At 47.2% G+C, this 25,818-nt stretch overlaps 1 protein-coding gene across 7 annotated transcripts in view; it reads right to left on the reverse strand.

Moving 5' to 3' along the window:
• The window catches only part of robo3 (roundabout, axon guidance receptor, homolog 3 (Drosophila)), an 89,541-nt gene that overhangs the window by 51,270 nt on the left and 12,453 nt on the right, over positions 1 to 25,818 (reverse strand). For 5 of the 7 annotated variants that reach the window (XM_056444216.1, XM_056444208.1, XM_056444198.1 and 2 more), the window contains exon 2: positions 22,878 to 23,204. In XM_056444216.1, the coding sequence (XP_056300191.1) occupies positions 22,878 to 23,204 (327 nt within the window). Of the gene's footprint in view, positions 1 to 11,328; positions 11,600 to 15,090; positions 15,178 to 22,877; positions 23,205 to 25,818 lie in introns of those variants that run through there. The other 2 variants (XM_056444233.1, XM_056444243.1) reach the window with 2 other exon arrangements.

Consider the following 25,818-nt stretch of genomic DNA (forward strand, 5'->3'; position numbering starts at 1 on the left):
TTAGTATTATAGATTGACGAAGCCGGTTGAAATCCGTGAAGTGACTTACAATAATAGACAGGACTTTTATTGTGAAAATACTTGACTGGAAGTGACATTTTGACCCGGGGTTCAGTGACACTCGACCCCTCCATTGTTCTCGCGGGACTTTGAACCAATCACTAGGTGTTCAAGGCTGGACTCACCTTTGAGTGAGGATTGGCTGATTTTGAGTTTAAAACTCTGTGGATTAGAGATAGCTTTCTCTTCCGACGGGACCCCGAAGGCTTGAGGCTGGACCTGAGGAGCCGGGACCCTTGAAGACCACGATCGTGAGGCCTTGAATGTTTGTTTTACACTTCCTGCCATTACATGTTGATATCTTAATTCACGCGCGTCCGGAAGCCTGTTTTCCATCATTTGCCAAGTGCCCAGTTTCAGAATATCCTGATAGCATCTATCAATACTGATAGATCACTGGATCTATCAGCTTCTATATTTGATTCCCGCATGTCTTTATACATGGGCGGCTGTGTTTGTGAGAACCAACGGCGATGTAATGTCACAGGCCAGCATGGGGGGAGTCACCGCCGCATCTAATTAATGACCCCACAGGACATTACCATTATCATCACCATGCATAAATCCATCCACATAACCTCGCTTGACTTTTGACATTTTCTTATCAGTAATACCCGACTGTGTGAAAAATGCATCTTATCTCAATGTCAGGCCGCGCGCCGCAAAGACTCATTTCTCTTCTTGTCAAGATAGCGCGGCGTCCTCTTTGAGTGCGGGAGAAGGTGGGCGTGTCTACGCGCGGAAATGAATCAGGCGGTTTTGTTTGTAATCAAGGTCATGTCCGTGTTCAAGGGGGTATTTTTCATTTCCTCATTAGGAGTAAGGATCTTGCCTTCGCCCTGATGAAGTGCACGTCTATGCAATTCATTGTGGGCATCTGAACCACGATGTTGCCGTCTCTAAAAAATAAAAATAAACCTGTCTCTTATTGCCACTTATGGCTTCAGTCAGTCCCGTATCCTGATGGCCAATTACTTAGCCGCAGAGCATTTGAGGCCCTTCCAATCCTGAAATGAGATGCCGAACAACACCCCTGACCTTATCCGTACCCGCCGCTGACATTTCTCCTGATCTCTATTCACGGCAGATTACGAAAGCCTGACTAAATTGTTCAGTAACCTAACCCATCACGCAAAGGGGTCGGCGTGATGCACCCCAGGTCTGAGTTACCATGCGGCGGGGTGAAATGACCGCCGCAGTGACCCGTCACACACCACTCGGAGACCGTGGCTCCGGGGGCCCCGGATCTTTTCCCCGCTCTGCCCTCCGCACTCTCCAGATCTGAGTGAAAAGAGGGTGTCTAGAAGTTTATTAGGCCCTGGCAATTACCCATGAGGCCCTTTGGGGCCCATATTAAGCGGGTGCTCTTTGACCCTTTCCCGAAAGCCCTTCAACAAAGCCAAAGTAATCCCCGCCACTGGGCCTGAACGGCGAGCTTTAATCAGAGCACAGACACACAGTAACACACACACACACACACAGATAAGGAGCGCATGGGCTTGAAATATGATGTCGGATTGGAATGGAAACCTTAAAAAAGCACAACATACATCCTCCAACCAGTCTCACATATGACAAACCAGAAGACGATATATGTCTCCCAGTCATGATGTTGTTGACCCATGAGAAGTATTGCTGGCTTTGTGGCCTCAACTGCATGAGGACAATGTTGTGGCTGTAAGGGACGTACAGGATGTGTCATTGACACCAATCGTGACCGGGCCTGGCCCCTCAAGTGGGTTGATTTGTGAGGTACTAATTAATTGCGTTAGCCTCAACTCATATTATCATTTGATCGCTGAATGTATTTATTGTTTCAGGAGCAATGGTATGGAATATATTTTTAAAATCCATCATAACTGATGCCATTTTTCTTTCAAAAAGGCCGAAATTGTGAGGATTTGATGCTTTTTATTTGTCGTGTAAGAGTAAACTGAATATCTTTGGGTTTCAACCTGTTGGGTTGTGGGGTTTTTAACAGGCAGTTTCACTATTTCTTGACATTTTATAGCAAAACGATGAATGGAGAAATTAAATCGTCTCTCGGTTAATTTCTACAAATCAACGACAGGATATGAAATCAGGTGTATGATGAGAGAAGATTTCCTCACCCGCTCCTAAACACATCTAATAATCCAAATGAGATCTGTGAGGCTCTTAGCTTCCCCGTCTGCGACAGATTGCTGTCAGACTGTATCTTCACACAATGACAAGCACATTAGTCACAAGAAAACAAACGACACCCATCCGCAGGCAGCATTTATCAGCTTGTGACGCACACTGATGGATGTGTGAATTACAAATAACACTGAATCATTACAGAAAATTACATAAAACAACAGTGAGGAGAGAAGCTTTTCTACGGCCCAAAAATGGCTGTTATTGTAGGGAAGTAATATTTATCTGTGACCACACGGCTTGTGATTTACCACATGGGCAAAGTGGCACGGCCCTGCTGTATATCAGGGCATCATTTGAGCATTTAATTGGACATAAAAAAAACACCTTTGGGCCGAGCTCAGGCTCACTTTTAATTAAATGGCTTTATCGCAGTCGTTAATGTTCCAAGGACTGTGTGTGTGTGTGTGTGCCTCTCTGTCTGTGTGTGTGTGTGTGTGTGTGTGCGACAGAACCCCCTCAAGAATATATATTCAGATGGCAGAGAGAGAATGACGAATAGTCCCCTGGCAGGCCGAGCAAAGCGATGGATGGAGGGAGGGGAGTTAGGAGAGAGGCGCCCTCGGGTTTAAGCGCCGTTGTTGGCGACTGAGGTCGTCTTCCGTCCGTCCGTCGGCTCCCACCTCGCCCCCGCCGCTTCAGCCCGAGCGCAGGCGTACGTTCTTATCCCTTTCACAAGCCTGCTTAGGCGCACGCATGACCGTCTTCTCGGTCCTCTCTGGAAGTGAAGCATGGTCCCCAAGGCAATATCAATCGGAGCCCTGGGTCCCGACAGGGGGGCCCCCCATCAGAAGCCACGCTCATTATCAAGAGTGGACCCCCTCCGATCCCTATCAACCATTACACCATGATGAAACGGCCCCGCACAGGATATTGTATGTGTGTGTGTGCACTGACGGGAGGGCCTTAAAGAGGGTGGAGGGAGGGGCGGGGATCTCGCAGTTGGAGACAGATGTCCTTGCTTCCTTTAAGCGCCCCCCCCCCCCCCCACCCCGCCCCGCCCAATACAAACAGACACCGGCGCAGATACACTGCGCGGCAGCTGGAGCAGCAAATACAGCAAAACACCGTCTGCATCCAATATTACCAACAGATCAGACCACCAGACAGGCTGCCTGGAGATTAGAACCCCCCCCCCCTGCAGTGTGCCGACACACACACACACACACACACAAAAACACAAACACGGAGCGTTTACTATTTCATTATCAACATTTTCGGACAGCTGACCTGTTATGTCCTCCCTTCTAAAAAATAAAATAAACCCAACTTGATTTAAAGTGTAATTCCGTTATTTGTTCTCACGGCGCTGTCATCGGCCCCGAGAGTGACGGTCCGGCCGCGAGTAAACCACCGCACGTCGTTTAGCGGTCTGGACATGCTCACGTGGCCGGCGGCGAGATTGAGCCGGCCCTAAAGCCAAACGAATCGGAATCGACGGGGCATTTCAATTACTCCTTCCACGAGTCCAGGAGGGTCACCACACACACACACACACACACACACACAACCTGTTCATCAATGTCGAACGTATTTCTCCCTTCAAATTGACTCCAAATTTTCCCTTTGTCCCTCAGCATGACCGCCGGCGGAACCATTTAGGCCCCCGTCACTGCTGCTTAGTCCCGTCAGCTGAGTCCGTTTAGCAACCACAAAACCCGGCCCGACCCCATCCACCCATCCACCCACCCACCAGATCCCCCAGCCCCCTCATCCAGAGACCCTCCCACCCCGGCTGCCACCAAAAACCAGGGCTGATGGTTGAGAAGCATCTGTTCCGACGACAGGAGCACGACAAATAATGTCCATGCACGGGGCCCTACAGGTCGATGATTGCTGAGGAAAAGAGATCAGGCCTTCAAATGAAAACGGAACAGTTTGAAAAGAGGAATGTTTATCTGGTTTCGGCCAGACGTTGATAGAAAATCTCTGCAGTGCAAATGAACATTAAGCGGAGGCCTCAGGAAGCCAATTACTGGCCACGCCGCACCGATAACACTGGAATGAAAGCCACAAGTCTCCGCGATGCATCGGATGCAGATTATAAACCTGTTATTGGCACAAATAAACCTCCTTGTATGGCGCAGTCATCATCAGGCGAGGCCGAGACAACGCCGTGCACTCCGTATTCGTGTCATGTTCCGAGACTATTTGTGTGTTATCGCTGTAGCCGCGTGATGTAAAATACTGCCCGAAATTGAATTAGGTGATAACATATGAGGGGATGAGGCACCCCCCTCCAGGAAAACGAAATAGATGAGGTTATCAGTCAGTGTGACGTTTCATGGCTTTTTAAGCGCTCATTAATGCCCCTCCACAGTGTCTCGTCACAGCCAGACGTGTTGGGAAGGGGGGTGGGGTGGAGACGTATGGGCAGGAGGCGGGGGGTGGGGGGGGCGGGGGGTGGATAATACTTGGCAGTGGTGTAGTCTGCAGCCAATATGACCGTGGGCCTCACATGTAGCGGTGGGACAGCACAGGAGGCTCTCATTACCAGCCACACAGACACTGGAGGGGTGCTCATGGGGGGTTGTTCTGAGTGTGTGTGTGTGTGTGTGTGTGTGTTATAGCGAAGCCTGCAACACAAGCTTGAGAAAAGAGGTTGAGGATGATCAGGCTGCCGTCGTGTGCTCAGTAAGATTCTATGTGTAGTGTTAGGTTGTAATAGTTTATTTTGATAACATGTGCAGAGGTCTTATGTTTTAAATTAATACATATAGAAATATATTATAATAGAAAATATTAGGGAGAATATTGATATTGTTATTAATGTATTATGAAGCATAGGGGTAATGTTTACTCTATGCAAATGTAAATGGCAAGAATTAATGTATATTGCATGAGTGACTGTATGTTAGTATTATAGATTGACGAGGCCGGTTGAATTCGATCAAGTGACTTCCAATAACAAGGGACTTTTATTGTGAAAGTGACTTTAATGCGGACAATAACAAGACGGGACTCTTATTGTGAAAATACTTGTTTAGCGACTTGACCGGAAGTGACGTTTTGACCGGGGCCAGGGACATTGAGTATAAAACTCCGTGGATTAGAGAAATCGGGTCTCTTCCACAGGTATCCTCGACGCCGGAAGGAGGGCGGAGGAGCCGATGAAGATCACGATCGTGAAGCCTTGAACGTTTGTTTTACCCTTCCTGCAATTAAATGTTGATAACTTAATTCACGCGCGTCCGGAAGCCTGTTTTCCATCATTTGCGAAGTGCCCAGTTTCAGAACTACTTTACAGTAGGTTGGCTCACGCTTCACACGGGTGATGGTGCTGCGCGGTGCACAAGGACAATGCACACGGTGCCCTGGGAGATGGGGAGGCTCCTCACAAGGTACACAGAATGTGCTCCGGACGCAGGTGCCACTGTGCTGCCTCCGGGTTAGAGAGAGGAGACCACGACTGACTGATGAAGAGGAGCTGAGGGGGTGTTTTGAATTCGTGATTTCACTTTTGCCTGAAAGCAATGAGTAAAATACGTCTGATCTGCTGCAGCAACTGTACCGCGGGACTGACAGCTCAACGTTCATGTTTATGGAAGTCACAAACTACTTTTTAAAGACGAGCTTTACAAAGACCCCTTTCATGCTTGAAATCCACCACCCAGCTCTACAGGATATAAACAGTACAGGACTGTCTCAGAAAATTAGAATATTGTGATAAAGTTCTTTATTTTCTGTAATGCAATTAAAAAAACAAAAATGTCATGCATTCTGGATTCATTACAAATCAACTGAAATATTGCAAGCCTTTTATTCTTTTAATATTGCTGATTATGGCTTACAGCTTAAGAAAACTCTAAAATCCTATCTCATAAAATTTGAATATTTCCTCAGACCAAGTTAAAAAAAAGATTTATAACAGCAAAACAAAATCAAACATTTGAAAATGTGTTTCCAGGTGTTTCGAGTTAATTAGACGATTCAAGTGATTTGTTTAATACCCTACTAGTATACTTTTTCATGATATTCTAATATTTAGAGATAGGATATTTGAGTTTTCTTAAGCTGTAAGCCATAATCAGCAATATTAAAAGAATAAAAGGCTTGCAATATTTCAGTTGATTTGTAATGAATCCAGAATGCATGACATTTTTGTTTTTTTAATTGCATTACAGAAAATAAAGAACTTTATCACAATATTCTAATTTTCTGAGACAGTCCTGTATATGTATATATATATATATATACACACACACACATATATAAATATATATATATCCACACACATATATATATACATATATATACACACATATATATGTGTATATATATATATATATATATATATATACAGTATATATTTATTGTTGGTGTCTACAGCTGCAGTTACTCTTTGCCTCAGGCATAAATCCAGCTACCCAAAGGTCACATTTCTGCCCGCCTTGGCTGTATATTTACTTCATGTCCTGGAGAAGTGTTCAATAACAACTGAATTCCTGTGGATTCTGGGCTGCACCCAATATTTCCTCGAGATGAAAATATGTTATTACTTTGGTTGCGTAGATGAAAAAGAAAAAAAGAAAGAAAAACTTGTGTTTTAGAGCTGAAAAGATTATTTGATTCGTTGTCAACCACTAAAAAGAATTCCCAACTATTTAGATAATTTCCGAATCCGTTTAAGTGATTTTTTTCTCCAAATTCTCTGATTCCAGCTTCTTTAATGTGAATAGTTTGGTTGTGTTACTCCTCTAAGACAGTAAAGTGATGAACTTGGAGTTTAAGGACGTCCTCTTGAGCTTTGGTAAACTCACACAACTGCGATGCAAAGAGTCGTTAGTTGCAGCCCTCGATCCTTGACTTCTCCATGACGCGGCTTTGGTCATTCTACCAAGTACTGTGTGCAGGTTTATCTGGTTCGTCCAGGTAGTTCCATCAAGACACTGATAAAGGAGAAGATAATTAAAGATGAAATATCGTTGGTCCTTTTGAAATGATTAATGACTGTTCAGTCAACGAGCCTCACGCTGTACTTTGTGCATATGTGAGTGGTGAGCTTTCGAAGGCCTTGGCTGACCTCCCATCCATCCTGCCGGATCCGCATCCCTCTCCTTTCCTTCCCTGTGTCATGCGCGCACGCACACACACACTCATAGAGAGCAGAACCAGCTGGAGGCACGCCGAACCCATTGGATTGAAACAGACAGATTTTAAAGTCAAGAGGGAGGCAGGAAAAATCTCCTCACATCGAAGCCTCTACGCCCCCCCCCCCCCCCATTAACCTGCTACTACAGAAGGTATGTGCACAAGCACGGATAGAACCGGTCTACTGTAAACACACACACACACACACAAACAATTTGCATGTAAATCCTTCCAATTTCCCAGCATGGGGAGGATTCACCTCCGCGGCAGGTTCCCATCCCAATTGTGAGCCAGGTGCTGTGCTCACCCAACCAGCAACCTTGAGGCTAATCCACCGCAAACCTCCTCTGGCATGCCATGTTGGCCCTGTGTGTGTGTGTGTGTGTGTGTGTGTCCACTCAAACATTGTATCCATCTTGGAGATGCATCTGCAATGTGTGGCTCAGTGAAGCCAGAGCTTCAACAAAAAACAACAAACGAGTATATACACTACCGTTCAAAAGTTTGGGGTCACTTAGAAATGTCTTTATTTTTCAAAGAAAAGCACTGTTTTTTCAATAAAGATAACATTAATCAAAAATACACTCTCTACATTGTTAATGTGGTAAATGACGATTCTAGGTGGAAACGTCTGGTTTCTAATGAAATATCTCCAGAGGTGTATAGAGGCCCATTTCATCAACGATCACTCCAGTGTTCTAATGGTACATTGTGTTTGCTAATCGCCTTAGAAGACTAATATCTGATTAGAAAACCCTTGTGCAATTATGTTAGCACAGCTGAAAACAGTTATGCTGGTGATATAAGCTATACAACTGGCCTTCCTTTGAGCTTGAAGTTTGAAGAACAAAATTAATACTTCAAATATTAATCATTATTTCTAACCTTGTCAATGTCTTGCCTATATTTTCTATTCAATTTTCAATTCATTTGCTGAATAAAAGTGAGTTTTCATGGAAGACACAAAATTGTCTGGATGACCCCAAACTTTTGAACAGTAGTGTATAAGTAATATACATTTCTGTCATCAAGCAAATAACAATGAAATATTGGGCTAAAAACATGAACAAATGTCATCATGCTTTCCACAGTGTGTCTTTCTGACAATTTGTTCATCTGTAACACCTGATGGGATACACAGGACTCCCCCGACCCCCTGACAACCTGCAGACCAAAGTCGGCAGAGTCTGGACTCTCTGGGATTTAAAGTCACACTGTGGCTCACAGTGTTCCTCCAAGGAAGTCAAAGGATCTCAATGGGCCGGCCGCCGGTGAGAGGACCGTTCTTCAAGCAGAGAGCCCAGGTCAGCGCCACAAGCGACCTCGGGGCAACGCAATGATGTGTTCCCTACTCCGCCTGACCCTGCCTTCTGACCCCACCGTGGATCAATAACATCACATGATGAAAAGGCCGAGCTGAGGATTTATCTCCCCTCCCTTTAGCCTCCTAATGGCTACTGATGAAGAACGGCGAAAGGCTTGCGACCTCTGAGAGGGGAAAAGTACAGTCAAGGTGAGTGGGTTGTTCCGTAATCAGCCCATGTCCAATCTATCAACTTAATGAAGCTGTGTATTTGCTCCATCATCTTTTCGCAAGGTGGAGGATTTCACTCCAAAAGGTGATGAAAGAAGCGAGGGACTGAAGATTATCCCGGGATTGATATCATAAATTCCTAGACGGAGATGTTGTGTCTCCTTGTGAAATGAAAGTGGCATTTATCCTTCAGGGAGCGAGCAGAGCGGCAGCTCTCTGTTCCAGGAGCGTCCGCCTCTCACGGACACCGCCGCGTCGAGGCAGAAACACGCCACGTCCCGTCACATGACCCCGGCTAGTCATGAAATATTCGCTGTGTTTGACCAAACTTAATTCAGCTCGAGCGGCAACCCGCTCCTTGTAAAGCTGAATAAATAATCAGGCGATTGACAGGCTCGTAATGCCCTTTTGACAAAGAACAATCTGCCAGCAAAAACACTCAGTGGAAATGCACCATGCCTTTAGGAAGTGAGGAACAGAGGAGATGAAACTGCAGTTTGATGTTTTTTGTTGTTGTTGTTGTTGTTGTTGTTGTTGGCAAAAACAAGCCAGTGGAGAGATTCAGAGAGAAAAAAAAATCTAATCTGGACAGTATGCCAAGAAGGCTGGAGGAAGAGGAGGGGGATTTACAAACATGCACATCCAGACCCGCAACTAATCGGATTGTAGTTCAGGCAATATGTCCAGTAAAGGGAACATGTGGCGTGGAGGGGGCAGCGTGGACATTTGTAAACGCGTGTGTGTGTGTGTGTGTGTGTGTTGCACCATGAAACTAAAGAAAAAAGTCCCGTGCGTAGGTGAAACAAGGAGAGGTAACGTATGCATGGCATTGCTAAGGAGACAAACCTCCACTCCCCTTCAGGCCCACCCCGGGACCCCGAGGGTCCCCCTGACAACAATGCCGTTATCGAGGTGTGTGGTCAGCTCATAAAGCAATTGTTTGGCCCTGAAAAGAGGATTACTTTAATCTAGTAATGGCCGACGTCGTGCAGCCTATAGAAGCGGGCTGAGACTCGCTGAGCCCATTGTCAGGCAAACCCCCCCCCCCCTCCCCTTTGCCCCCTCACCCCCCCCCCGGACCCGACTGCCCACGATCTGCCCTCAGCCGACCCTCCAATCGAGGCTACTGTAGTTCAGCCATCTGGAAAACCAGAGACACCTCGAGGAGAACAGAGGCGCCGAAAGACAATGGGTCCCCCCCCCCCCCCCACGCACAAGGCCACACGTTATTGACCACTGCAGTGGGGCGGGGCCAATGGGCTCCTCCAGGAATTCCACTCCACCACCAGGGTGGTTTGGCCCCCCGCCCTCAATGAAGCGCTGCCAAACACAAAGTCGTGGCCGTTTAACACTTTGTCACAACGCTGTCGAGAGAAATGAGCGCGATCCACCGGGAGAGAGGAGGAGGGAGGACCCGCACCGGACCAAGTGAATCATTTCACCTGTTCCTGGAACACCGCCACGACCACACAGCCGCTCCACCCAGGCTGACGCCTGTTCGCAGAGTGCTCGGGCATATCTTGTTCCGCTGAGTTACAGGTGGACTCGAGTTCTAGAGTGGACTCATTTCGCCACTGGGACGCATTTTCAGTCGAAGGGTTAACCGCGAGTTTATCCCGGGCATCTAACCAAACGCACATTCCAAGGGAACCTCGAGTGCATCATTCCTGCAGCCATTGCAGGACCACATAAAACAGTGTGATGCGGAGTTAATAAGGAAGAAAGAAAGAAATGTACACTTTTAGTGATCCCCGTGGGGAAATTCTTCTCTGAATTGGACCCATCCGTACTTAATAAGGATCAGTGGGCTGCAGTGAAGCGCCGGGGGGAGCAACACACACATGCACACACAGACGCAAACACACACACAAACACACGCAAACACACACACACACCCCTTGCTGACGCCGGTGAGGGGCCAGAGCGGTGAAGAAGGGGACTGGTCTGTCTGACATCGGCGTCTTCCAGTTGGAAGAGAGCCGGTCTGCTCGTGTCAGATGACCCCCGCCCCCCCCGACCCCCGACCCCTCAGCTGCCCCTGTTTGCTAACAGGGCTTTTGGCCCCAGCCAACCAAACGCTGCGCCTCTCCCTGTCAAACGGTCCCGGACATGTTCACATGTCCGCGTAGCTGCGGCAGATGGCCCGGGCCTCGTGTTCGGCCTCGTACCCAGCACGCGTCTCACCCTGCCAGGGTGCTGGGCCTGTTCATACCCCTGCGCTGGTGGTGAGAGAGGGGGAGGGAAGAGCAACAGTTCCAATTTTCCACCCTGTCAACAAACTCCAAAAACAGATGGATCTTGGAGGAAAATTCCATTTAGCTCCACTTGAATGACTTAAGCCCCCATTCGCTGACCTTTTATAACTCAGAGTCGGGGTGGGGGCTTAAGGAGAAATGAATCTTGTACAAATACACGCGAGTGGAAATCAATAAGCATTTTCCACAGCTGTTTGCCCTCGTATTTACCATTTGCAGACAGGTCAAATATACCTAAATCCCCCTGGAATAACTTTTAGCCCTCAAAGAGCCGGCGACCAGGATGACGTCGTCCATACCAAATACTCGAGGGCGAGCGCTTCTGTCGACAGCAACGTCCCAAAGGTGAGTTCTGGCATGTGAAAGTCTCTTTACCGTTACCGGTCAAAGAATCGGAAAGGTGAGACTCCATAGACAGATTAGGTCCAGACTGAAAGCACATCCAGCGAGGATGACATTAGAGATGAAGCAGAACGTCGTGTTAAACATGCCGTCAGCGCTCGGGATGCTGCTCCTGACACGATTGCAGTAAACTGTAGTCCTCCACATACACGGGAAGAGCGTAAGCCCCTTATCTACATGCACAAGAGGAACCGTGTCAATTTACATAATGCTCATTTAAAATTCACCACCAGTGATCTGGAACACACTGATATTTTCTGCCACTCAAAGACTAATTTTCCAGCATGTGCTTATTGGATGCAGCATCAATGTTGAAGTCAGTTGAAAAAATGGCTTCCAATGCCCCTAATGGTTCGGCTCAAACCGCATACTACTTGCTCCTCTCTTTCCACACGTGTGCCGACTCGCCCCGCTATCACTATCAAAGGACGGCATTTTAATGCTTTAAAAACCAATTTCTCTTGATAGAAACCGCATTCTTCATCAAATCAAGCCGCACGCCACAGTGGTAGCTCGAGGGCAGCCATGCGGGAAGGTGAAACCAATGAGGGCATGTCCAATTCCTGGAGCCAGTTATCCTGCTGCGACTACAATAACCGGCCAAATAACCAAAATAAAGTAACTCATCCAACCACCATGAAGAAATTGCCCAATAATTTAAATGGAGCTGGCAAAACCGAGAATGAGTTAAAAAAGACCAGAACAAGTCCAACCGGTTGGAACTGGTTGTCTAATGAAGTTTTCCCAATCGCCAGAAAAAGTGGACTCAAATAGTTGTTCTGGATTGTTCCAGAACTACGTGAAGCAGCGGCATGAAGCCCTGTGAACTGTCCAGTGAGGGCAGCCGAGCGTCCTGCAGCGACTGTACGGAGCTGATGATGCAACAACAACTCCACGGATTGGTTCGACGCCGACAACGAGCCGTCCACAGAGCAACGGGATTCTCAGAAGGGTCCGTTTACCGGCAACCCTTCGTCTGATTGTCCTGCTCGATAGCACCGGCCCACCAGCTCCTTCACCCTCTGTTGCTTTGATGTCCTCCTTCTTTTATCCGCCCTGTATTGGTGCTTCGATTCCATTCGACTGATTCCTTTTATCCGCCCTGTATTGATTACGTTGGCCTGTCCGTCATTAACGACGCCCGAAACCCCCCCAGATGTGTCCTGCTCCTCCAGCTATTTGATGAATTGATGGATTTCTTTCGACCCCCCCCCCCCCCACACACACACACACACACACACAGTGCTCACCCGTCTGCCATTTGCCTCCGCCACGGTGTATATTATTTGTGTTCCATCCAGAGAAGTTCTCCGTTGCATCTCATCACACTCCGGTTGGCTTTTGTTCTACTTTCTCTGGTGATGTCTTACTGGCTGCCTTTCATCGTGAAGCCCCCCTCTGGGCGCATTCAGGCCCGCATTAGCAATGCATTAACAATAAACCAGGCTCCTCATTCATTTCAAAGAGGCCGCTACATTGCTGCAGCAGGGGTGCTGCTGCAGAATGCAAAGCAGTCTGGGAAAAAAGGTTCACCCTGGTCCCACTTTGGCACTTGCGCAAATAAGCGCCGGCGTGATTCCTTTCCCGTTGCAACGTCACAACTCCAGGCTGAAGCAGAACAAACTGCTGCGTGTTGTCTGTGGGTCTGAGGAGGCTTCCAACTGGACTCGCTGGTTTGCATTTCTTTCTCTTAATCTGTACCCAGAGGCAACGCAACCGCTCGGCCCCTCGTGTAGTTTTGCCAGAGGGCAATTGTTGGCCTCAATGGGCCCAAACAGGGGCCTCATTCTGTAAGACCATGACTAATGAATGCTCATTCATTACAGCATTAAAAAAACCAGCATACAAAAACACCTTAAATATTTATGGTGTGGATCGTAAAAGAAAAATATGTTATTGTTTCCATTCTTTTAGTTTTATTGTCCATTAAAATATGAAAATGGGTTCATGTTGAAGTTCCCAAACATTGCTGGTGCATCCATGGATCCATAGTCCCCAGGACGTAACATGTTGCCGTCTGTTTGAGTTTATAAATATGAATACACATTCACAAAGACAGAACATGGGCAACAAAAAAACTCCAGGAAACGACCAATGGGGGGGGGGGGGGCACAGAGCCGCGCCTGTGATCAGCAGCCCACATAGATAATAGGGGGGGGGGATTGGACTTAACGGTTGGAGCAAGGGGCCTTTATTGTTCTCCCCGGCCCCCGTGGCCCCTGTGCTGCATGTCGTTAAAGGGGGGGGAGGTGGTTAAAGCTCTTCCTCAGACCACCTGTTGTCAACGCCTCTTCCCCCCCCCCCCACCACCCCCACCCCTCATCCTTCTGCTTTTGTCCTACTGACCCTTTATGACACACACAGAGACACACACACACACACAGGACACTGGTCGCACTCGCCTTTAGTGTGGTCTAATTAATTCATGGCTATCCTCTGGAGGAGGGTTGGGCTGGTGGGTCCAGCTCAATGACTGCCAGACGGCCGGATCATACAGGGGGGGGGGGGGTTAAGCCAAAGGCCCGTGGCCTCACGCCGGCCATCTGACCCTCCTCGCTTCAGACCAGAACGGCCACCGTCTCTGTCCTCCACGTGGCTGAGACCCGCAATCCCATTAGTGAAGCGCGAGCACAACTCGGGAGCTCGCGAACGGAGACGGAAGCAGCGTCGAGCAACTGGGAACGAAGAGTCGAGTGCGTGAGAGGTGATGGCGTCACTGCATCGCTCCCTCCTGGCTCCGCGGGTCAAATGCATATCCACACAAAATCCATTCACACGCGGACACAATGAAGCACGAGCACGCACACGTCCAGAGCTCCGCTGGACGGAAGCAGACGTGTCAGGAGGCAGCAGGGGGAACGAGACTTGACAAATGGATCCGAAGGGCCAAGTGCTTCGGACAGCTGGGGGAAACATGGTCATGCTCCTGCAGATGCAGGGACGGCTACACCGCTCACTGACTGGCATCCACAAATGTATTGTAATCAATGTTAGCGGCAATGATGCTGATGTGGTTAAATGCATCGATAAGGGGATGAATCATTAATAACGGAGCTCTCCTTACCGGCTAGAATTCATAGAGTTGTGTGAATAGATGTGAATGAACAATGTGAGCGGTGCTCATTAAAGCCATCTACGGACTGATTATAGAGGAATTAGAAGAAATTTAAATTGTGGGTTGCAGCGCAGGTTAACTTTCTCTCCAAAAAATGTGACGGACAGACTCGGGGAAAAAAGGATTACAATGCAAAACCAGATAGAATCGCGAGTCTCGCAACAGCCGAGGAGATAACATCAGCTCATTCAAAGCAGGCCAACAGCTACAAGCATCTCATTGAGAGCAGATTTGAAGATACAAATATCAGTTATGCAGTTTAGGCAAATAGGACGAGAGGCACTTCATCTTGCGGATTAAGGATTTTCCAGGGAAAGAATCTTTTGAAACAGGGCATGAGTTTAGGGGACTTTATAAAAAAAACATGCACCTGCTGGTTAGAGCAACACTGACACACTCCAGTGTTCCCCCCAGTAACAGGTGTCTGCAGAAGCTGACAGCAGGTCAGTACTCACTTAGCCGCAGCCTGCAGGTACGGTGTGTGTAGATGTACAGGTCAGTGTGACTGCTCTCCGCTGTGTCTGACCGCATGCACCGGCGAGCTCCAATCACAGCCCATATGGCTCCACACCGCTGGGGTTAATAACAGGGACAGAGTGCACGGACAGCGCAGGGAGGAGCTGGTGGCAGGGCTCCAGACTGCGACCAAATGGTCGCATTTTGCGCCTAAAATTAGACACAGTGCGAGTAAATTTTTCATCAACTCGCGCATGCGCGACCAGTAAATTAGCAGATTTCTTTTTTTTGTTATTAAATATTTTTGTTGTTTACAAACTTGTTCTACACTTCAGCCCACTACAGTTAGCGGTAATGCCTGAATGACTGGTTTGCTAACCGACATTAACTCCAGAAGAAGAAGAAAGGAGACGAAAACCGAAGAAGAAGGCTGGCCTGTGTGTGAGAGGGGGGGGGCTAATGTGTGAAAAGAGGCGCACCGCAGCGGAGACACGAGGGCGTTGGCCGCAGAGTGAGAGGTCCACGAGGGGATCCTCACCACCGAGCGGCGTCCCCGTCCCCCGAGTTGAATCTCTGGGTCAACTCAGCCGACTCTCACATGTCTGAGCCCTTATAGACTGATGTTCACGGTAAACGCATTCGATCTGGAGCGCGCGAGGGTTTTGATAACGTTAGCGGAAGGATTTAAGTGACAACATCCGGTTTTGCAAAGTTAGCGGAAAGAACCACGTGAAACAACATCCGTTTATCAAAATAAGATGTCGACAAATCATACACTAACATATAAAAGTAAACAATGAACTGATGTATCTTTATAGATATTTTCTGAGATTTAGCTTAAATTATGCTAACATTAAAAATGTTTACTGTACCAAGGAAGAGTTTATAAAAATTAGTCAGTCTTTTGTATGTTAAGAAAAGTCCTGTATATAGATTTCCCCAAGAGTTCCAGGAAATGAATGATGCAGATGTGTTCCATACATATCTGAAATCCCCTACAATAGCAATCAAACAATTTTAATGTATCAATTAGGAAATTTTTCAAAGTAAAAGTTCTAAATGTTTAAAGAAATCGGTAATTTCTTTAATGTTTGAGTTGCTTTATATATGTATTTCCTCATAGTCCTAGGCAATAATGCTACACAATAAATAGAATGCTTCAATCAACACCGTGATTGGTATTATCGGATCGGCAGATACTGATTTCAGTGATCGGTATTATCGGTGATCGGCAGATACTGATTTCAGTGATCGGTGATCGGTATTATCGGTGATCGGCAGATACTGATTTCAGTGATCGGTGATCGGCACCAAAAACCTGATCGGTGCATCTCTAGAAACCAACAAATGTTTTGATTGGCCACATCGAAGTGCAACATGCACATGCTCAAGGTATGTTTTCTCTTCAAATATGTTTAAACTCAATACAGTAACTTCTGAAGAGTTCTCTGTTGTGAATGTTTTGCAGTTCATGAAGGCAAACAGGCATAAGATTGTATATTGTCAAATTATTTATCAGTAATACAGTAAAATGATGGGAAAACTTTGCAAGTCGATTTATAGTGTGTCAGGGTTTTTCCTGCAGAGAAAATTTGGGCGCGCCTAAGCCGTTTTCCGAGCGCCTATGACAAATCCCGAGCGCCTAAGGCAAAAAAAGTCTGCGTTGAAAAACAAAAAACAACTGTGTTCATCAGGTTCATGTCAGCGAATATGTTCTCAATAGTATGTTTCAAGGAGGTGTGCTCACCTGTGTGCGCGTATCACGGCAGAGCGGCCAGCTGCTGATCACGCACTCAATAGCTCGACTGCATGAATAGAAGGTGCGCGCAAAAAAAAAATTTGGGACCACCCAAGACCCATTTTGACCCAGGAAAAAGTGCGCCCCTAAATTTTCTGCTTGCGCCCCTAACATTTTAAGTTAGGAGCGACTGTGCTCCTAGTTAAAAAAGTTAGTCTGGAGCCCTGGGTGGGGGTTTACTTCATCTCTTTTATCAGAGCCAAGCAGCCGACGCTTCTCTCCTAACTATAACTCTTTCCAAACACCAAACTGCCCCCCCTCCCCCAACCCCCAAAATCCTTTCTCCAACTCCAAGTCCATAATTCCCTGAAATCCATTTTTGTGCACAGGGGGTTCAGTGTGAAAGGCGTGTGTGTGTGTGTGGGCGTGTGTGTGTGTCTGTGTGTGTGTGAAGGAGACAAAAAGGGAAAGGAGTTGCGACAGTGCTGCTCAGCTGTTTCTCCCACACTGGCGTCTCAGATTACGACGGTTGAGAAAGTTGGCCGGACCACCGTCACAAAGATGTGGAAGGAAGGAGGAAGACTGGGAGTTTCATCACTTCTTCACCTGTTTATTCCCCCAAATTCCACGAGGCAGCTGCAATCTTGCAGTCTCGACACTAGAAGCCCCGACCTCCAAACGACCTCAGCAAGAAAAAGAAAAAAAACAAGGCGCTGATTTGGCCTGGGGGGCATTCTATCCCAGTCAGCTTCATTTAAAATGCCTCTGACTCCGCCCCCCCCCCAAGCACCTTAGAGAAAGCAGCACCTCCTCCACTCCCCTGTTAGCGTGAATATTCATGAGCCATAAAGCCAGGCGCTGGGGACGTAGCAGGAATAATAAAAACGTCAAAGGTATAAAACACTCGAAGAAGTCGCTCTGAATGTCAAACCCCCACCCGGGGGTGTCTGGCCCAGTGGCTGACTGACTTTTATGCCTCTGACATGAATTGGCCCCTGCTCCTAGCACAGAACTTTGTGGGCCCACGTTTTCAAGATCAAAGTAGATCTTTTAATGCGTGAATCCGAACAAGATCGATCCGCAGAAAAGACAAATCCTGGAAGGAACAGCTCCGTAAAAGTGGGACGGCATCCATCCGTAACGCGAGATCATGGAACGTCGCGGCTTACCGCCGGATGACAGCGACACTCACAGCCGGATTACCGTATCACTTTAGGCGACACATCTCCGCACGCACATTTTCTAAAAACTCGTCATTTTCAACAATGTTTGTTGAAAAGAAAACGCGAAAAGAACGACCGCAAGCTGCCAGCCCCACCATATGCGAGGTTAAGCTCCACCCACTGAAGCCTGAAAGAACTCATGCGTCAAACACCCATTCGGCAAACGCGTCATTAACAATAAGCGGGAACTGTTCCAGATGTAACTAAGCAGAACCATCTCTAATGAGTTAGTGTGGGGCTAATTGTGAAGGAAGATCTGGTTTGCACGCACACTTCTAGTGGGACAATCTCAATTAAAATGCATGAAGCCCACGAAGCATTCTGAATGAATGTAATGTGTATTAAAACTCACTGCGTCACTGTTAATGGTCCGTGCTATAGAAAGGACACTGTGACCTTCTGGTGTGAGAGAAGTTTTTAAAAACGCTAAAATGATTCCCAGCATACAATAAGTATGTGCATCATTCTTAATTTGACTATTTTCGTCACGAGTGGCACAGGTGTCATAGTGATGTGGCATTTATCAACGATCTTTTTAATCAGTGTGCCATATTAACGTGACGGATAAACAGTATCAGTATTAGATTACCACATCACAATTTTAATCTCAAACAGATCATTTCATTCAACCTGTATAGGCAACTTGCAAAGACACACATAACCAGGACGTTGTTATTAAATACAAGAAGTCTGACATCAGAGTTGAGGTCCGACAATCGCCGTTTATGAACTGAACTCATTCTCCCAGGAGGGTACTGGAGTACCAGAGGCAGAGTCGGGCGGGTCAAGCGAACTTCCCACTGGCCAACGCTACATTCAGGACAAGGTGCAGACCTGTGCCCACACTCCGCTGACCGGTGGGAGGGGTGCGAGGTCCTCGCTACTGAAGTACGATCAGACTACAGCAGAAGTTCTCCTCAATGAAGAAACTGCTCAATGTTTAGTTTATTTTTACCGCCACCTGCACAAAGGGTTTAATCTTCAAGAGGACGGATAACACAAACTTTGTGCACTTTCAGAACGACAACTCAGATGAGGGATTGCCTCGCGTTGTGTTCGTTTCACTTTCACGACTCGCTCTTCAACTGCCGCGTCCAGACAAACACTCCAGTCCGGTTTGTTTGTCAGCGCACAGTCCTGCCAGTTCATCCTCCATACTGCGGCTCAGTGGCCTTGCCCAGCACTGACTGCCCACTTGCTTGCGGCAGATGGACCGTGAGGGGTTAAACCCTCCCGAAACCTTCCACCCTTCCCTCTGTGTTGGCTCCCAAACAGATACCAAATATACACACCGACACACAGCTCGTCTCCCTCTCCGTTTGCCCTCGGTGCGTCCAAGTGACACCGTGCCACAAAGCGACATCTTGCGCCCGCTCTCTGGCAGCTCCAGGCGGGCTTATGTGCCCGTGGCCTTATCTCCGGCCCCCTCGGTGCCATGAAAGGGGGGGATTGGGAAGGGGGGTGGGGTTTAAAGCTGGCACTGGCCACTGTTTTGTTCTGTGTAATCTCTCATGTCGGCCCAGAATCGAGATGCTTTATCTTGAGCCATGCCGCAGGAGACTTGTGAAAGTGAAAGCAGGGCTCTGTTCATATAATTCAGGGTAACAATATTGGTTATAATTGAATGCATCTGGGAGGTGCACTCTGAATATATTAATGCAGAGATTTGTACTTCCTAGGAGGACGGTAGCTTAAAGTGGAAGTGAAAGCAGTGCAGTAATAATGTTTTGACATAATGTCATCACTTATATCACGAGCGAAGTGAAAGGTACCAAAAGGTGATGAGCACACCTCGCAGATACCCGGCAGTTGAAGGAGGATGGAGAATGAGTCATGGGCTGTTTTCCTGTGGAGGCCATCAGGGGAAATTCAGCCTCATTATTAAGTTAGGGGCTCGAGCCTTTCAGGAAAATATGATGCCTGTCCGGGAGGTGTTTCTCACACACTTTCTATAAAGGGGAACGATCTTCAGCTGCTTTCGCCTGCTTTGTGTTGCTGCGATGAGAAATTCCTGAGTGTAACGTTAAATTTGTGTCCAACACCCTGTTAATGTTGTGTCGGCCCCCCAGTGTACTTTGATAGTTCATGTTCCAATCTGCCGATGACCAGCTTTGCCTATGTCCTTTTTCTCAGTAAAAAGTGTTTTTTTGTTTCACTCAACTGGAGTCCAGCCTGTTCCTCTGCACCTGAGCTTCTCCCGTGATACTGAGCTGGGTTCTGTTTTAAAAAGGAGGATGATATTAGGGGAGGCAGGAGTGAAGGGGTTCGAGAAAATGTTAAAAAATATTGCGGTGTGACCATGTGTCGTGTTCTTTGCCCTGGGTCTACCAGCCTGGTCACTCACTGACCCTCCTGTCATCGCAGACCCCGTTAACCTCATCTGCCGTCCAATCAGCTCATTCCACTCACCTGAGCAACTGGCCCTCATCATTCTCATTTTGAACTTTTTAGAATTGTGTGTTCAGAGAGGTTTACATCATTACAAAATGAGACACAGACACTCTAGGCCCGCCCACTTTTTATCCGTCCAATCAAATGTGAAGGATGTGACTTAAATCCCTCTTGCAAGTGTACAGCGCTAAAACATTTAGTTTCACTGGGGAAGAGTCACAGTACAGAAGATAAAGACGCTCTGGATTTTGAATGACAGGGCTGTCAACATCAACATAATGATCGTGCATAATTCAGCAGTGTGTAGCTTGTAGTCCAGCTGCTCTTGTCAAAACAAAGATATACTTCATCATGATATTCTAACTAAAATAAAGGGCGGGTAGATCTAATTGGCCTGATCTGCATTTGACGAAAGTGCCAGTGTTCACGAGCAGCCTTGTCATGGAGAGAGAAGAAGAAATCACAAGGTGTCTGATTATCATCTGCCAGAGAGAAGCTGCCACACACCAGTGGCCTTTCCTTACCCGACCTACGAGAATATTTTATTGTGTTTTTTTGTTCTTTTCTGTCCAGTGGCGACAACTGTTATCTCTTCGCAGGAGCTCGCTGTCATCCATCTACATTCACAGGCCCGGTCACAACACGACAGAGGCCGGGCTCTCTGGGGCGGGAAGAGATGGGATGCAAGGGGGTGCAAACTGCCAGGAGATCTGACAACAAGGTCAGGGGGAGGCGTCTTAAGTTAACTCAGCCGAGAAATGGCCTCGATAAGAGACCTGGGAGCCCTTTGAAGCTGCCTCTGCTTTTGTATCCGCGGCCAACTCATTATTATTTGAAACGATCTGTGATTGAATGCGTTTCTTATTGCCGGAGCAACATGATGCATGACAGGACGTCTGACAGCTGATATGCGGACGAGCACCCATCTTCACTTGCCGGTACACAGACTTGTGTTGCATGACACACTGTTTCTTTGTGTTGGTGTTGTGTCCTCAGCTCTACGCTTCCTCTACAAAGTCTTTACTGTCTCGGTTGAGTCACATGTTCTATGTCCTTTGCCATTTCCCATGTCCTAGCACAGAGCAGCATTCCATTTCTGTCTTCCAGTTCAATTGCAGCCACACACACTTCTCTTTTTTTGAGGACACTCACTGACCACGACTAGGGCCAAATCCCAGTACACCCCTCGCCCCCACCACTGAGCCCCACTCCTCCAATTTGCTCGTTCACATGGAGGGCTAGGGTGAAGTGGTCATTCTTGTCACGAATTCCCCACCTTCCTAGTTAAATTCATCCTGCTTACACATTTAATTAACTCTCCTGTCATTCCAGATCCTGTCATCCTCACCTGATTGTCCCTCATTCCCTTCACCTGGTCCTCACGCCCTTCTCACCTGCCTCTGATCACCTCGTTAGTCCCTCATTCCCTTCACCTGGTCCTCACGCCCTTCTCACCTGCCTCTGATCACCTCGTTAGTCCCTCATTCCCTTCACCTGGTCCTCACGCCCTTCTCACCTGCCTCTGATCACCTCGTTAGTCCCTCATTCCCTTCACCTGGTCCTCACGCCCTTCTCACCTGCAGCCCATCCCCTCATTAGTCCCTCACTATTTAGCTCCCTCACTTCCACTTGTCCTCTGCCAGATTGTCTTGTGTGTCACTGCCAAACTCTCCAGCGAATTCCTTGTACTAGTTCTGATCTGCCTGTTACGACCCTATTTGCCTGTTCACCTGACTTGAGATTTTTGCATGCCCCCTTTTGGATTTGTTGCCCTGTTTGACTGACCACCCGGTTTTGACCCTGCCTGAAAGATTAAGTAAACAGCCTCCTCCTGCATTCCTCTGTTTGTCGTGCTTTTGGGTTCCAGTACCTGTAACCATTACAATTCTCTTTGGTAATAAGGATTTAAAAATCATGATAGCATTACATAATCTTAGTTCCATATGGTTTCAATGCACTCATTGCATTTCCCTCTGATGACACTGAACGCCAACAATTTGACTGAAGTCCAGCAGCAAAGTTGTTACCGCTCCTTTAGCTGGGTTTTCTGTCATGAACTGGCTTTTTGACATACGCCAGTGACTACTGACTGAATGATTAGGGTTGTCCCATTTCATAGAGGTAGATTTCAACCACTAACCCTTGTAACTCTGTTCTGAGGGTCAAGAGAAAAGCAAGGGACTCTTAAAAACGAGGGATAGGGGGGAAAATAAGACATTGAATAGGCCCTAAATGCCTAATCCCCAATTTAACCGTTACATAATCCTAACCTGAAGCTTAAAACAAGTTTGAACCTTTAAACAAGCGACAATCGGCCAAAAGGTCCTCACTCCGAAGGTCTAAAACTCAAATTGGACCCTCAGAAAGAAAGACGTCCCAGTCACACACACAACTGAGAACTTGAGCCTGAAGAGCAAAACCATGAAAGACTTACTTGCCACCTCCAGCGATGCGTTGCGACTGACCGCTTCGCCCAGGTAGTTGCGCGCTACGCACACGTAGACGCCTTCGTCGGGTTTGCTTCGCCTGCCGTGTACGATTCGCAGGAAGAAGAGGGAGCCGTTGGGTAGGAGCATCCGGTGGGACCGAGGGTCCTCCCTGTCGGTGTCCACGCGCTCGCCGTCTTTGTACCACTCCACCATCGGCGTCGGCCGTCCCTCTGCCTTACAGTTGAGGGTGGCCGGCTCGCCCTTGGACACGATCAGATCAGACGGGTGCTCTACGACCCGGGGAGACGCATCCTCCAGCCTGGGTCGGGATCCTGGAGGACAGAGGGGGGAGGAAGGATGACTGTTGAGTTCATCATATCGGGCAACGTTTTTGGTTCCGATGGTGCAAACATGATTATGAAATCTGCATGTGTCGAGAACAAGACAACGGGAAAGGAATTTGGGGGATATAATTACAGCAAAGGTATCTCCACACCAGAGCCATTGGGTGTTTTAAAGCAGACACCACTGACCACCGATTGAGGAGATGAGAAACCTGAAGATGTGAAGAGTGTAGCTGTGCTGCTTTCGGAAGAGTAAGGAGTATAATGAAAGATGTTTTAACATGCTGGCCACTGCGAACAAGAGGCAAGTGAGAGGCACAACTGAGCGGCCACCGAGAAACACGATTGTATCACAGACTACCCGACTGCACGAAGCGAGCATGTAATGCAATTACCCGACAGTTACATTCAACACATGAATCTAGAGGACGTGTGAAATGAAATGCTCTTCATACCGCATCTGTCAAACCAGAGCCACATTCTCCGGCAGGAGAGAAGTAAACATGGCAGAACGGTGCGAAGCATGAGCTCATGGGAAAGAAGGGTGACTGAATTATTCACATATCAAACATATAGAACCAACTCACGACACCGAGGACATTTAAACTGGTGTTTTCTATTGAACAGAATCATATGCAAAGCACCGTGTGTTTCTGTCCTCTGAAAGTCTGATTGAAAGAAAGAAATGAAGAAAAAGACGGAAGCAGACAGACACGAGGTAATTCCCACAGGTTTTATTTGCAAGCTTTGAAATTGCTTTTTTCCCCTCCCACTATCTTTCCTCTTCCTCCTTCAAATTGAATTGACAGCATGTTGGCGGTGGAATTATGTATGAAATGCAGACATAAGCTGAAGCACCATGAGGCACACATTGAATTTGCCCCTTGAGAGCATATGAAAGAAGGTGCGCCAGGTTCATTTACGTTTTTTTGTATTTTTTGTAATTTAATTTTGTTCCAGTGATGATTGTTGCAGCGGGGATTGTTCTGCCCTTTTTAAACTAAAGACATTTTAAAGGTTTTTTTTATAACGACTTGGGGTTCCTCCTTGGCCCTGCTGATGCCCCTCCTCTCTACCTCCTTCTGTTTCACGGATTGTGGCTATCTGGATCGTGGTCCATGCCTACTACTCATTATCAATAATTCCTGTCATATTCATTGAATGTGTTGTAACTCCGTAACGCTGTTCATCTGTACACATGACATCTATTGCTTCGGTCCATCCTGGAGAGGGATCCTCCTCTGTTGCTCTCCTGAAGGATTAATCCCTTTTTTCTGCCGTGTAAGGGGTTTTTTCTGGGTTTTTTGAGAGTCTTTCTTGATCTGAAGTGAGGTCCTTGGTCAGGGATGTCTTATTTGTACAGATTGCAAAGCCCTCTGAGACATGTTAAGAATATAAAAATACATACATAGTACCCCATGTCCCTCACTTTGCATTAAGGCCCCGAAGCACCAAACCTTGTGTCCTTCTCTGGCATTCGGGCTCTGACCAGAGAGAACAGCACATACTCATGCTCACCCACATGTTTTGGAACATACTGACACTGCTGGATAAGAAGCACAGATACTGTAGGTACAAACACTTCTTGACCTCGGCCAGAAGATGACACAACCCCTGGCTCTGACCTCACCCTGACCGCTCAGTTGTAGAATTGAGATTTAATAAGAACCGTACCTGTCACCGTCAAAGAACTTGTTTATGAAAGCAACAGATAGTTTCAAAGCCTTTTAGTTTCTATTATATTAAAGAAACCAGCACCTCAATAGCAGAAACTGCACAGCTCCTGCTTTAGATGGAGAACAACATACACACACACTGATTATGATGATCGTGAGCCAAGAGGGTGGGACCACCCTGAGCTCCATCAGAAGGTGTTCAAAGTCTAAACCAGGAACACCTCCATCTGTTTTAACCAACCAGTGCTGCTGTCGTGAGCCCAGAGGGTGGCACCACCCTGAGCTCCAACGATGAGACGGACAAAGATTAAACCGAGTGACGTCTCCATCTATATTATCTAATCACGCTTGCTCTTAAAGATATAAAGAGTCATGTTCTCCTGGAGAACTGGAGTCTGTTATTGAACGATGCTTTGAGCCGACTTCATCCAGGCCCGTGCTGCGCGTTAAATATGTTGTGTCTTTGGACTTTTTGTTCTACCACACTTAATTAAATCCACTTTGTTTTGAATTTTACTTTGCCGACCTGGTCATCTTTTCCCAACCTTCGACAGACAAATCTGTAATTTGTGATTCTGGGCTATATAAAATAAATAAACGGAATTCTCCAACATCTGTGCCCGACCTCCCGAACAATAATTTCGGCTAAATCCTGTGGAGAGCTGCTCCGGACCATCCAACTCCATACAAATGCCCATGGCTTTAGATGGTCAGGTGTCCCCTTATTTTTGATCCATTAAATATGACTTAAACAGAACATTGGGGGAATGTTCCTGTGAAAAAGAAATGCAAAAAAAGAAGACGGTGCAACAACTGATCAGGCAGAGAAAGAAGAAGGAGCCTTCTGCAGTTTGGGGAAACTCTCAAACCTCCAGGGGGTCATCAAGAATCAAGATAGCAGCGTGTTTCCTGTGTCCTTCCCCTCC

The sequence above is a fragment of the Pseudoliparis swirei genome, chromosome 3 (assembly GCF_029220125.1).
Source record: "Pseudoliparis swirei isolate HS2019 ecotype Mariana Trench chromosome 3, NWPU_hadal_v1, whole genome shotgun sequence".
Taxonomy (NCBI): domain Eukaryota; kingdom Metazoa; phylum Chordata; class Actinopteri; order Perciformes; family Liparidae; genus Pseudoliparis; species Pseudoliparis swirei.